This window comes from Cherax quadricarinatus, chromosome 62 (assembly GCF_038502225.1).
Source record: "Cherax quadricarinatus isolate ZL_2023a chromosome 62, ASM3850222v1, whole genome shotgun sequence".
Lineage (NCBI taxonomy): Eukaryota > Metazoa > Arthropoda > Malacostraca > Decapoda > Parastacidae > Cherax > Cherax quadricarinatus.
The window spans coordinates 18,459,926-18,473,979 of record NC_091353.1 but is presented as its reverse complement, the minus strand read 5'-3'; the positions used below and the strand labels follow the sequence as shown (position 1 = coordinate 18,473,979).

Sequence of the window (14,054 nt, the reverse complement as noted above, 5' to 3'; positions counted from 1 at the left end):
CCATCATTCACTCCATCACTGTCTTGCCAGAAGGGTGCTTTACACTACAGTTTTTAAACTGCAACATTAACACCCCTCCTTCAGAGTGCATGCACTGTACTTCCCATCTCCAGGACTCAAGTCCGGCCTGCCGGTTTCCCTGAACCCCTTCATAAATGTTACTTTGCTCACACTCCAACAGCACGTCAAGTATTAAAAACCATTTGTCTCCATTCACTCCTATCAAACACGCTCACGCATGCCTGCTGGAAGTCCAAGCCCCTCGCACACAAAACCTCCTTTACCCCCTCCCTCCAACTTTTCCTAGGCCGACCCCTACCCCGCCTTCCTTCCACTACAGACTGATACACTCTTGAAGTCATTCTGTTTCGCTCCATTCTCTCTACATGTCCGAACCACCTCAACAACCCTTCCTCAGCCCTCTGGACAACAGTTTTGGTAATCCCGCACCTCCTCCTAACTTCCAAACTACGAATTCTCTGCATTATATTCACACCACACATTGCCCTCAGACATGACATCTCCACTGCCTCCAGCCTTCTCCTCGCTGCAACATTCATCACCCATGCTTCACACCCATATAAGAGCGTTGGTAAAACTATACTCTCATACATTCCCCTCTTTGCCTCCAAGGACAAAGTTCTTTGTCTCCACAGACTCCTAAGTGCACCACTCACTCTTTTTCCCTCATCAATTCTATGATTCACCTCATCTTTCATAGACCCATCCGCTGACACGTCCACTCCCAAATATCTGAATACATTCACCTCCTCCATATTCTCTCCCTCCAATCTGATATTCAATCTTTCATCACCTAATCTTTTTGTTATCCTCATAACCTTACTCTTTCCTGTATTCACCTTTAATTTTCTTCTTTTGCACACCCTACCAAATTCATCCACCAATCTCTGCAACTTCTCTTCAGAATCTCCCAAGAGCACAGTGTCATCAGCAAAGAGCAGCTGTGACAACTCCCACTTTGTGTGTGATTCTTTATCTTTTAACTCCACGCCTCTTGTCAAGACCCTCGCATTTACTTCTCTTACAACCCCATCTATAAATATATTAAACAACCACGGTGACATCACACATCCTTGTCTAAGGCCTTCTTTTACTGGGAAATAATTTCCCTCTTTCCTACATACTCTAACTTGAGCCTCACTATCCTCGTCAAAACTCTTCACTGCTTTCAGTAACCTACCTCCTACATCATACACTTGCAACATCTGCCACATTGCCCCCCTATCCACCCTGTCATACGCCTTTTCCAAATCCATAAATGCCACAAAGACCTCTTTAGCCTTATCTAAATACTGTTCACTTATATGTTTCACTGTAAACACCTGATCCACACACCCCCTACCTTTCCTAAAGCCTCCTTGTTCATCTGCTATCCTATTCTCCGTCTTACTCTTAATTCTTTCAATAATAACTCTACCATACACTTTACCAGGTATACTCAGCAGACTTATCCCCCTATAATTTTTGCACTCTCTTTTATCCCCTTTGCCTTTATACAAAGGAACTATGCATGCTCTCTGCCAATCCCTAGGTACCTTACCCTCTTCAATACATTTATTAAATAATTGCACCAACCACTCCAAAACTATATCCCCACCTGCTTTTAACATTTCTATCTTTATCCCATCAATCCCGGCTGCCTTACCCCCTTTCATTCTACCTACTGCCTCACGAACTTCCCCCACACTCACAACTGGCTCTTCCTCACTCCTACAAGATGTTATTCCTCCTTGCCCTATACACAAAATCACAGCTTCCCTATCTTCATCAACATTTAACAATTCCTCAAAATATTCCCTCCATCTTCCCAATACCTCTAACTCTCCATTTAATAACTCTCCTCTCCTATTTTTAACTGACAAATCCATTTGTTCTCTAGGCTTTCTTAACTTGTTGATCTCACTCCAAAACTTTTTCTTATTTTCAACAAAATTTGTTGATAACATCTCACCCACTCTCTCATTTGCTCTCTTTTTACATTGCTTCACCACTCTCTTAACCTCTCTCTTTTTCTCCATATACTCTTCCCTCCTTGCATCACTTCTACTTTGTAAAAACTTCTCATATGCTAACTTTTTCTCCCATACTACTCTCTTTACATCATCATTCCACCAATCGCTCCTCTTCCCTCCCGCACCCACTTTCCTGTAACCATAAACTTCTGCTGAACACTCTAACACTACATTTTTAAACCTACCCCATACCTCTTCGACCCCATTGCCTATACTCTCATTAGCCCATCTATCCTCCAATAGCTGTTTATATCTTACCCTAACTGCCTCCTCTTTTAGTTTATAAACCTTCACCTCTCTCTTCCCTGATGCTTCTATTCCCCTTGTATCCCATCTACCTTTTACTCTCAGTGTAGCTACAACTAGAAAGTGATCTGATATATCTGTGGCCCCTCTATAAACATGTACATCCTGAAGTCTACTCAACAGTCTTTTATCTACCAATACATAATCCAACAAACTACTGTCATTTCGCCCTACATCATATCTTGTATACTTATTTATCCTCTTTTTCTTAAAATATGTATTACCTATAACTAAACCTCTTTCTATACAAAGTTCAATCAAAGGGCTCCCATTATCATTTACACCTGGCACCCCAAACTTACCTACCACACCCTCTCTAAAAGTTTCTCCTACTTTAGCATTCAGGTCCCCTACCACAATATACACAAATTGCTTATCAGATCAGGGGAAACGGTCGAGTCATGTCTGAGAGTGGAGTGATGTCATAGCTTATGAGAGGTTTTTACAAAGCAGAAGTGTTATAAGAAGAATAGAGTATATGGAGAGTAAAAAAAAGGTGAAGAGAGTGGTGAGAGAGTGCAAAAGGAGAGCAGATGATAGAGTGGGAGAGGCACTGTCAAGGAATTTTAATGAAAATAAGAAATAATTTTGGAGTGAGTTAAACAAGTTAAGAAAGCCTAGAGAACGAATGGATTTGTCAGTCAAAAACAGAGTAGGGGAGTTAGTAGATGGGAAGATGGAGGTTTTGAGTAGATGGCGAGAATATTTTGAGGAACTTTTAAATGTCGACGAAGAAAGGGAAACGGTAATTTCATGCACTGGCCAGGGAGGTATACCATCTTTTAGGAGTGAAGAGCAGGATGTGTGTGTGGGGGAGGTGCGTGAGGCATTATGTAGAATGAAAGGGGGTAAAGGAGCTGGAACTGATGAGATCATGACAGAAATGTTAAAAGCATGGGGGGATATAGTGTTGGAGTGGTTGGTATTTTTGTTTAATAAATGTATGTAAGAGGGGGAGGTACCTAGTGATTGGCAGAGAGCATGTATATTCCCTTTATATAAAGGGAAGGGGGATAAAAGAGATTGTAAAAATTATAGAGGAATAAGTTTACTGAGTATACCAGGAAAAGTGTATGGTAGTGTTATTATTAAAAGAATTAGAGGTAAGATAGAATGTAGGATGGCAGATGAGCAAGGAGGTTTCAGAGTGGGTAGGGGATGTGTAGAACAAGTGTTTACATTGAAACATGTATGTGAACAGTATTTAGATAAAGGTAGGGAAGTTTTCATTGCATTTATGGATTTAGAAAAGGCACATGATAGAGTGGATAGGGGAGCAATGTGGCAGATGTTGCAAGTATATGGAATATGTGGTAAATTACTAAATGCTGTAAAGAGTTTTTATGAGGATAGTGAGGCTCAGGTTAGGGTGTGTAGAAGAGAGGGAGACTACTTCCCGGTAAAAGTAGATCTTAGACAGGGATGTGTAATGTCTCCATGGTTGTTTAATATATTTATAGATGGGGTTGTAAAAGAAGTAAATGCTAGGGTGTTCGAGAGAGGGGTGGAATTAAATTATGGGGATTTAAATACAAAATGGGAATTGACACAGTTGCTTTTTGCTGATGATACTGTGCTTATGGGAGATTCTAAAGAAAAATTGCAAAGGTTAGTGGATGAGTTTGGGAATGTGTGTAAAGGTAGAAAGTTGAATGTGAAAATAGAAAAGAGTAAGGTGATGAGGGTATCAAATGATTTAGATAAAGAAAAATTGGATATCAAATTGGGGAGGAGGAGTATGGAAGAAGTGAATGTTTTCAGATACTTGGGAGTTGACGTGTCAGCGGATGGATTTATGAAGGATGAGGTTAATCATAGAATTGATGAGGAAAAAAAGGTGAGTGGTGCATTGAGGTATATGTGGAGACAAAAATCATTATTTATGGAGGCAAAGAAGGGAATGTATGAAAGTATAGTAGTACCAACACTTATATGGGTGTGAAGCATGGGTTGTGAATGCAGCAGCGAGGAGGCGGTTGGAGGCAGTGGAGATGTCCTGTCTAAGGGCAATGTGTGGTGTAAATATTATGCAGAAAATTCGGGGTGTGGAAATTAGGAGAAGGTGTGGAGTTACTAAAAGTATTAGTCAGAGGGCTGAAGAGGGGTTGTTGAGGTGGTTTGGTCATTTAGAGAGAATGGATCAAAGTAGAATGACATGGAGAGTGTATAAATCTGTAGGGGAAGGAAGGAGGGGTAGGGGTCATCCTCGAAAAGGTTGGAAGGAAGGGATAAAGGAGGTTTTGTGGGCGAGGGGCTTGGACTTCCAGCAGGCGTGCGTGAGCGTGTCGATAGGAGTAAATAGAGACAAATGGTATTTGGGACCTGACGATCTGTTGGAGTGTGAGCAGGGTAATATTTAGTGAAGGGATTCAGGGAAACCGGTTTATTTTTATATGAGTCCTGGAAATGGGAAGTACAGTGCCTGCACTCTAAAGGAGGGGTTATGGAATATTGACGGTTTGGAGGGATATGTTGTATATCTTTATACGTATATGCTTCTAAGCTGTTGTGTTCTGAGCACCTCTGCAAAAACAGTGATTATGTGTGAGTGAGGTGAAAGTGTTGAATGATGATGAAAGTATTTTCTTTTTGGAGATTTTCTTTCTTTTTGGGTCACCCTACCTCGGTGGGAGATGGCCGACTTGTAAAAAAAGAAAAAAAATTGTTGGTCTAGAAGTTATCACAACCCTTCTGTCCAACAGTGATAAAAAAAATGATGTGAAACTTCTCTCTATATTTTGATAGTTTTTCACAGTTTTTTTATGCACTCATGAAACAGAGGGGTATAATACCAATAAAGCACTACTAAACAATGAATCCATCTGTGGTGAAGGAAGGGAGGAAGGAGTGGAGAGAGGTACAGTATATAATACCAATAAAGCACTACTAAACAGTGATTTCACCTGTGGTGAAGGAAGGGAGGAAGAGTGGAGGGAGGTACAGTATATAATACCAATAAACCTTTGCTAAACAATGGATCCATCTATGGTGAAGGAAGGAAGGGAGGGAGGAGTGGTGAGAGGTACAGTTTATAAAATGACAACACACTGTCAGACCATCTGTAATTTTCAATATTTTTTTATGTACTCATAAACTGTGGTATAACATCACTGTGCCTTAACTAAACAATGGACTGACACATCCCTAGTAAATTCATTACTGAAAACAAAATTTATGGGAACTGATGTGGAATATTACCATTCCAGTGTACATTTCAAGTTGTAATGTGCATTTCTATGGGAAAATGTGATTCTCTTAATATATTTTCGTTTAACTACTTACGTCTTTGGTCTCTATCTAGGTTAACTGGGGGTTCTCTGTATGTGGTATATTTTTTCTTCTCCTGGGGTATTTTTTAATGTACTTCAGTACATATAAATGCTGTACACAAATAACCCGCATATAGGAGAACGAAACTTTTGACAACATTTCGGTGTGACTTGTACCATTAATTGGTCTAAATCAGACCAAAACATTGTTATAAGTTTCGTTCTCCTGTGTGTGGGTTATTTGTGTACTGTTCCATTTTGCAGGGATATATTGTATTAAAAATAATTCTTTATATATACAGTGGACCCCCACTTAACGATCACCTCCAAATGCGACCAATTATGTAAGTGTATTTATGTAAGTGCGTTTGTACGTGTATGTTTGGGGGTCTGAAATGGACTAATCTACTTCACAATATTCCTTATGGGAAAAAATTCGGTCAGTACTGGCACCTGAACATACTACTGGAATGAAAAAAGTTCGTTAACCGGGGGTCCACTGTACTTCTAAACTGTTGTATCTGGCTGTCTCTGCAAAGACAATGAATATGCACGAGGTGAGTGTTGAATGATGATGAAAGTATTTTCTTTTTGGGGATTTTCTTTCTTTTTGGGTCACCCTGCCTTGGTGGGCAACAACCGACTTGTTGAATAAAAAAAAGTAAATTCTGTAACAAATTTTTTTTACCATTAAGGAACTAATAATATCATTTATACTTACAGGTCGTATCGAGGGCAATAGCATGTACGCTTTTCACTCTGGCGTACACTTGGAAGGTGTTTGTGGTGCTGGGTATTCACTTCGTTATCGTGCTGGTGTTCAAGTTGAAGCTTGAGGAGAGGTAAGTTTGTTTTCTAGCTTTTGTAACCTTGTTCAAGACTGCACTGCAAAGCTGTTGGAACCTAAAACTTCCTTCAGGTAAAGTGATCCAAGACAATACCATGGAGTTCAATGGAACCTCATAACTTCATCCAAGTAAATAGAGTGGAAAACTTGAAAATAGGTATAAGGAAGTGTGCCTCTTCTTCACATTTTGCTATAAAATACATATTTATTTATTAGTTTCTTTTGTCTTATGGAACTGCAGATGTCATCTGAAAGATTCTTCATTTATCTATTGTTGCATATTCAAAAGTGTTGCCTAAATTGTTGAGTGTTTGCAGTTAGTCCCATAAAAAATTAGAAGCTTTGAATGTCTGTAACAAAACCTTGAAATATCAACCATTTGACCATCCTCAGTGATTCAGGTATATGTAAACTATGGCAATTTCCCAGATTGATAGACTTAATGCTTAACATAATGATATTTTAGTATGAGGCATTGCGTGGCATAAAAAAAGTACTGCCTGATCATGGACCAGGCCACAGGGTGTTGACCCCTGAAACCTTCAGGCATCCTTCAAGTACACCACCAAAATCTGGGTCAGTAAGCAAATCAATTCCTTAGTATTTTGTCTATTTGCAGGAATGTGTAGATATTGTCTTCTGCTTCAGACCACCATAACAAACTATGGTAACTTGAGCTTCATCACTCCGATCTCTCCATTTTTCTCCATTTTTGGAATTGGGCACTTATTCTTTTTTCCATGCTGTGCCTCAGATATTTTTTGTATCTGTACAATGTATAAGCTTGCATTAGTATTCACTCTATATTATTATATTGAAGAATTGAAAGTTGCAAGATAAAATGGCTTTAATTATAACCAATAATAACAAGCTTATCCATGCTTCTTGACTCTTGGCATCAGCACACTCAAGATTTAAACATTAGTGACCAAGTGGTCACAGTCTTACTATTGTGTATCATTATCTCATTTTTTCTAGGCTGTGAGGAGAGACTCATACAGAAATTCTGGAACAGTATTATAGAAAAAGAGGGATTAAAAATAATGATATCAACCCATAGTGATAGTACATAAACCTACTAATATCATGGCAAACTGGTTCACTCTGCTGAAAAAATATCCTAACTAGTAGCTTTGTTATTTATTTGGCTAATACGAAGTGTTTATATTAATAAACAGTGTACTGCTTATATTAATTGTCAGTCATTACTTTATGTATAACAAATGTCTACATCTCAGTCACGTTCATTACCACTTCCGGCGTTCAAGCATTATTCAAACAAATACCATGATTGTATAATTTTTCACTCACCATTTTTTCCCACATTCTTAAACCTTCCTCTCATCCTCCTACCTTCAGGTTTATTTATTTACTTCATTCACCCTTAACATATCATTGTAGTAAACATTTCGAAACACAAATAACCTGCACGTAAGAGAGGAGGTTACGACGATGTTTCGGTTTGACTCTGACCATTTACAGTGTGATTTTGTAAATAGTCTGAGTCAGACCGAAACATTGCCGTAGGCTCCTCTCTCCTACGTGCTGGTTATTTGTGTATCATTCCAGTCACGGTATTGTGCCTTTTTTTGTTTTTTCTAAATATTTCAGTTGTATCTGCTATATGTTTCACACTTCATGTCTTTCCATAGTATTTTTTTTTTTTTTTAATTCACTGGCTGCCTGCCACTGAGGCAGGGTAACCCAAAAAAGAAACACTTTCATCATCATTCACAGTGTCACTGTATTCCCAGAAGCACATAGATACAATCATAGTATTATTCTTTACTCAATGTATTTTTATAATACGTATGCTTAGATTGTTTCTCTCTCTTGCATTGACTCATTTTTTTTATCTCACATGCGCTTCACAATCATAAATAGAAATTGAACAATCACTTACTACGTGTGACTGGTTTTGAGAGGTGTTCTACTCTCAAAATCCAATCCAAGACTATAATTTAATACTATATGGTCAACCAGACTCCATAACTTCCACAACCTAGCTGATCTTTCACTGCTTACAGGTATTGGTCTATGTTCCTGTAAAAGTAAACAATATGGGAATACTGCTGAATTGTAGCTGATAAAGATATAAAAACAACAGTTTATTTTTTTATTAAAAAAAAGCCTGTTCAGTCAGAAAAAAAATATTTTTAACACCAGCCATTTTCCCTCTGAGGCAGGGTGACCCGAAAAAGAAGAAACACTTTCATCATCACTCGCTCCATCACTGTCTTGTCACAGACATACCAATAATACAGTCAAAACTTGCCTGAATAAAATTTCCAATTACTTTTTTTTTTTTCCATCTCTCTCTTGAAAATGTCTTTCTTTGTTGTAATATTTCTCACATCTTTTTTTTTTTTCCATCTCTCTCTTGAAAATGTCTTTCTTTGTTGTAATATTTCTCACATCTTCGGGTAGGGATTGTTGCAATTTCTCACACCTTTTTTTTTTTTTTTTTTTCAACAAGTCGGCCGTCTCCCACCGAGGCAGGGTGACCCCAAAAAAAAGAAAGAAAATCCCCAAAAAGAAAATACTTTCATCATCATTCAACACTTTCACCACACTCACACATTATCACTGCTTTTGCAGAGGTGCTCAGAATACAACAGTTTAGAAGCATATATGTATAGAGATACACAACATATCCCTCCAAACTGCCAATATCCCAAACCCCTCCTTTAAAGTGCAGGCATTGTACTTCCCATTTCCAGGACTCAAGTCCGACTATATGAAAATAACCGGTTTCCCTGAATCCCTTCACTAAATATTACCCTGCTCACACTCCAACAGATCGTCAGGTCCCAAGTATCATTCGTCTCCATTCACTCCTATCTAACACGCTCACGCACGCTTGCTGGAAGTCCAAGCCCCTCACCCACAAAACCTCCTTTACCCCCTCTTTCCAACCCTTTCGAGGACGACCCCTACCCCTCTTTCCTTCCCCTATAGATTTATATGCTTTCCATGTCATTCTACTTTGATCCATTCTCTCTAAATGACCAAACCACCTCAACAACCCCTCTTCTGCCCTCTGACTAATGCTTTTATTAACTCCACACCTTCTCCTAATTTCCACACTCCGAATTTTCTGCATAATATTTACACCACACATTGCCCTTAGACAGGACATCTCCACTGCCTCCAACCGTCTCCTCGCTGCTGCATTTACCACCCAAGCTTCACATCCATATAAGAGTGTTGGTACTACTATACTTTCATACATTCCCTTCTTTGCCTCCATAGATAACGTTTTTTGACTCCACATATACCTCAACGCACCACTCACCTTTTTTCCCTCATCAATTCTATGATTAACCTCATCCTTCATAAATCCATCCGCCGACACGTCAACTCCCAAGTATCTGAAAACATTCACTTCTTCCATACTCCTCCCCAATTTGATATCCAATTTTTCTTTATCTAAATCATTTGATACCCTCATCACCTTACTCTTTTCTATGTTCACTTTCAACTTTCTACCTTTACACACATTCTCAAACTCATCCACTAACCTTTGTAATTTTTCTTTAGAATCTCCCATAAGCACAGTATCATCAGCAAAAAGTAACTGTGTCAATTCCCATTTTGAATTTGATTCCCCATAATTTAATCCCACCCCTCTCCCGAACACCCTAGCATTTACTTCTTTTACAACCCCATCTATAAATATATTAAACAACCATGGTGACATTACACATCCCTGTCTAAGACCTACTTTTACCGGGAAGTATTCTCCCTCTCTTCTACACACCCTAACCTGAGCCTCACTATCCTCATAAAAGCTCTTTACAGCATTTAGTAACTTACCACCTATTCCATATACTTGCAACATCTGCCACATTGCTCCTCTATCCACTCTATCATATGCCTTTTCTAAATCCATAAATGCAATAAAAACTTCCCTACCTTTATCTAAATACTGTTCACATATATGTTTCAGTAGGTAGTAGGTTGGTAGACAGCAACCGCCCAGGGAGGTACTACCGTCCTGCCAAGTGAGTGTAAAACGAAAGCCTGTAATTGTTTTACATGATGGTAGGATTGCTGGTGTCTTTTGTCTGTCTCATAAATATGCAAGATTACAGGTAAGTCTTGCTACTTCTACTTACACTTAGGTCACACTAAACATACATGTACAAGCATATATATACACACCCCTCTGGGTTTTCTTCTATTTTCTTTCTAATTCTTGTTCTTGTTTATTTCCTCTTATCTCCATGGGGAAGTGGAACAGAATTCTTCCTCTATAAGCCATGCGTGTCGTAAGAGGCGACTAAAATGCCGGGAGCAAGGGGCTAGTAACCCCTTCTCCTGTATATATTACTAAATTTAAAAGGAGAAACTTCAGTTTTTTCTTTTGGGCCACCCCACCTCAGTGGGATACGGCTGGTACGTTGAAAGAAGAAGAATATATGTTTCAATGTAAACACTTGATCTACTCATCCCCTACCCACTCTGAAGCCTCCTTGCTCGTCCGCAATTCTACATTCTGTCTTACCTCTAATTCTTTCAATTATAACCCTACCGTATACTTTTCCTGGTATACTCAGTAAACTTATTCCTCTATAATTTTTACAATCTCTTTTGTCCCCTTTCCCTTTATATAAAGGGACTATACATGCTCTCCGCCAATCCCTAGGTACCTTCCCCTCTTTCATACATTTATTAAACAAAAGTACCAACCACTCCAACACTATATCCCCCCCTGCTTTTAACATTTCTGTCATGATCCCATCAGTTCCAGCTGCTTTACCCCCTTTCATTCTACTTAATGCCTCACGTACCTCCACCACACTTACATTCTGCTCTTCTTCACTCCTAAAAGATGGTATACCTCCCTGGCCAGTGCATGAAATTACCGCCTCCCTTTCTTCCTTAACATTTAAAAGTTCCTCAAAATATTCTCGCCATCTACCTAATACCTCCCTCTCCCCATCTACTAACTCCCCTACTCTGTTTTTAACTGACAAATCCATACTTTCCCTAGGCTTTCTTAACTTGTTTAACTCACTCCAAAATTTTTTCTTATTTTCATAAAAATTTCTTGACAGTGCCTCTCCCACTCTTTCATCTGCTCTCCTTTTGCACTCTCTCACCACTCTCTTCACCTTTCTTTTACTCTCCATATACTCTGCTCTTCTTATAACACTTCTGCTTTGTAAAAACCTCTCGTAAGCTACCTTTTTCTCCTTTATCACACCCTTTACTTCATCATTCCACCAATCACTCCTCTTTCCTCCTGCCCCCACCCTCCTATAACCACAAACTTCTGCCCCACATTCTAATACTGCATTTTTAAAACTATTCCAACCCTCTTCAACCCCCCCACTACTCATCTTTGCACTAGCCCACCTTTCTGCCAATAGTCGCTTATATCTCGCCCGAACTTCCTCCTCCCTTAGTTTATACACTTTCACCTCCCTCTTACTTGTTGTTGCCACCTTCCTCTTTTCCCATCTACCTCTTACTCTAACTGTAGCTACAACTAAATAATGATCCGATATATCAGTTGCCCTTCTATAAACATGTACATCCTGGAGCCTACCCATCAACCTTTTATCCACCAATACATAATCTAACAAACTACTTTCATTACGTGCTACATCATACCTTGTATATTTATTTATCCTCTTTTTCATAAAATATGTATTACTTATTACCAAATTTCTTTCTACACATAGCTCAATTAAAGGCTCCCTATTTACATTTACCCCTGGCACCCCAAAATTACCTACTACTCCCTCCATAACATTTTTACCCACTTTAGCATTGAAATCCCCAACCACCATTACTCTCACACTTGATTCAAAACTCCCCACGCATTCACTCAACATTTCCCAGAATCTCTCTCTCTCCTCTACACTTCTCTCTTCTCCAGGTGCATACACGCTTACTATAACCCACTTTTCACATCCAATCTTTATTTTACTCCACATAATCCTTGAATTTATACATTTGTAGTCCCTCTTTTCCTGCCATAGCTTATCCTTCAAGATTATTGCTACTCCTTCTTTAGCTCTAACTCAATTTGAAACCCCTGACCTAATCCCATTTATTCCTCTCCATTGAAACTCTCCCACCCCCTTCACCTTCTGGTAGGGAAATGAAGAGTTAGTTCTTGGCCTACTGTTTCCTGCCCCTTTTTTTTTTTGTTTTTTTTACACAAATCAATTTTCTGTTTTGATCTTCCTATCCAGGTCTCTCATAACATCAGATACATTAGTCCAACAATCAATGGGGTGATCCTAGAATTGTTGATAGTCTGTGTTTTTCCAGATTCTTTTTTATCCTTTAACCCTTTTAGGGTCTGTCCCATAGATCTACAACTTTGAAGCCAGGGTCCAAACCGTAGATCTATGCCATGAGCTCAACTCACTCAGATAAGCTGTGTGCGGTAAATTTGAGCCTAAATATGAGAGAATACATCTATGTGGTAAGTGTGCACCACATAAAACAAATCCTTCAGCACACAGTGCATAATGAGAGAAAAAACTGCGACTATAATTTTGGATTAAAACAGTGAATTTGCTGTCTTTTTTCATATATTTTTTTGTATTCACAATTTTGTATTCACAATTTCTTGGTCTCACTTGATAGAATGGAAGATATAGTACAGAAATAGAGATGATTTTGATTGGTTTTAGTACTGAAAATGGCTTGAAACTATTCTCAAAGTAGTGGAAATATTAAATTTTTGCCAGTGTTCAAGAGTAAACAAATGATGTCATGCTTCTGATGCACATCAGCTGGTGGGTCTAATATACATTTGCAAATGTGGTGATATTATTTATACAATTATTACAATATTATGCAACAGTAAATCTTCCATTTTTTGGTGTGAATAAAAATTCAAAATGGAATTCATTTGTAAAGCCTGAAAACGCATCTAATGAACAGCAGAAATGTTAGTTTAGTGCCAGGAATGCCTGCATTGTTTATTCTGGACCCTATTTGGAAATTGGAATATGTACGTATTTTGAACTTTGTGTTAAATTGGCCAAATTACCAATTTTTGATCACTTTATTGGGTAATTGAATCAGTTGACTGGCCGATTTCTTGTGCTCAGTAAGTGAAATAGAAGTAATACTAGCAAGATAGCAAAGAATTTGGTCAACTGGAATAATGTGATTCGCCTATAATGGGAATCAAAGTTGGCAAAATTGCCAATGCATAAATATCACTGACGCATCAAAATTCACGAGAAGGTAATCTCATCAATTTTCCATCAGATTTTGTACTTTTTGTTTTATTACTTTGAGAAAAAGATTCTCTACCATTTCATACAAAAAAATAACAAAAAAAATTTCTGAAAATTCTTGGACTCTGGCTGTCACTCTGAGATTTGGCCTCTGGACCCCTCAATGGGTTAAGGTCCCTGATACAGAACCCAAGGAATGCAGTTTCTTACTTTAACGTAGAGAAGCAGATTTCAGCAGAATTTGTCGAAATCCAAGATGGCTACCATAAAAATGGGCATATAGTGGTAGGTTATTGAAAGGATAGTGAGGCTCAAGTTAGAATATGTAGGAGAGAGGGAGATTATTTCCCAATAAAAGTAGGCCTCAGACAAGGATGTGTGATGCACCATG

General features: G+C 38.6%; 1 protein-coding gene across 1 annotated transcript in view; it reads left to right on the top strand.

Annotated features, from left to right (window-relative positions):
• Positions 1 to 14,054, top strand: part of LOC128687208 (uncharacterized) — a 274,565-nt gene that overhangs the window by 140,055 nt on the left and 120,456 nt on the right. The window contains exon 9 of the mRNA XM_070098520.1: positions 6,332 to 6,450. Coding sequence (XP_069954621.1) covers positions 6,332 to 6,450 — 119 coding nt within the window. The remainder of the gene's footprint in view (positions 1 to 6,331; positions 6,451 to 14,054) is intronic.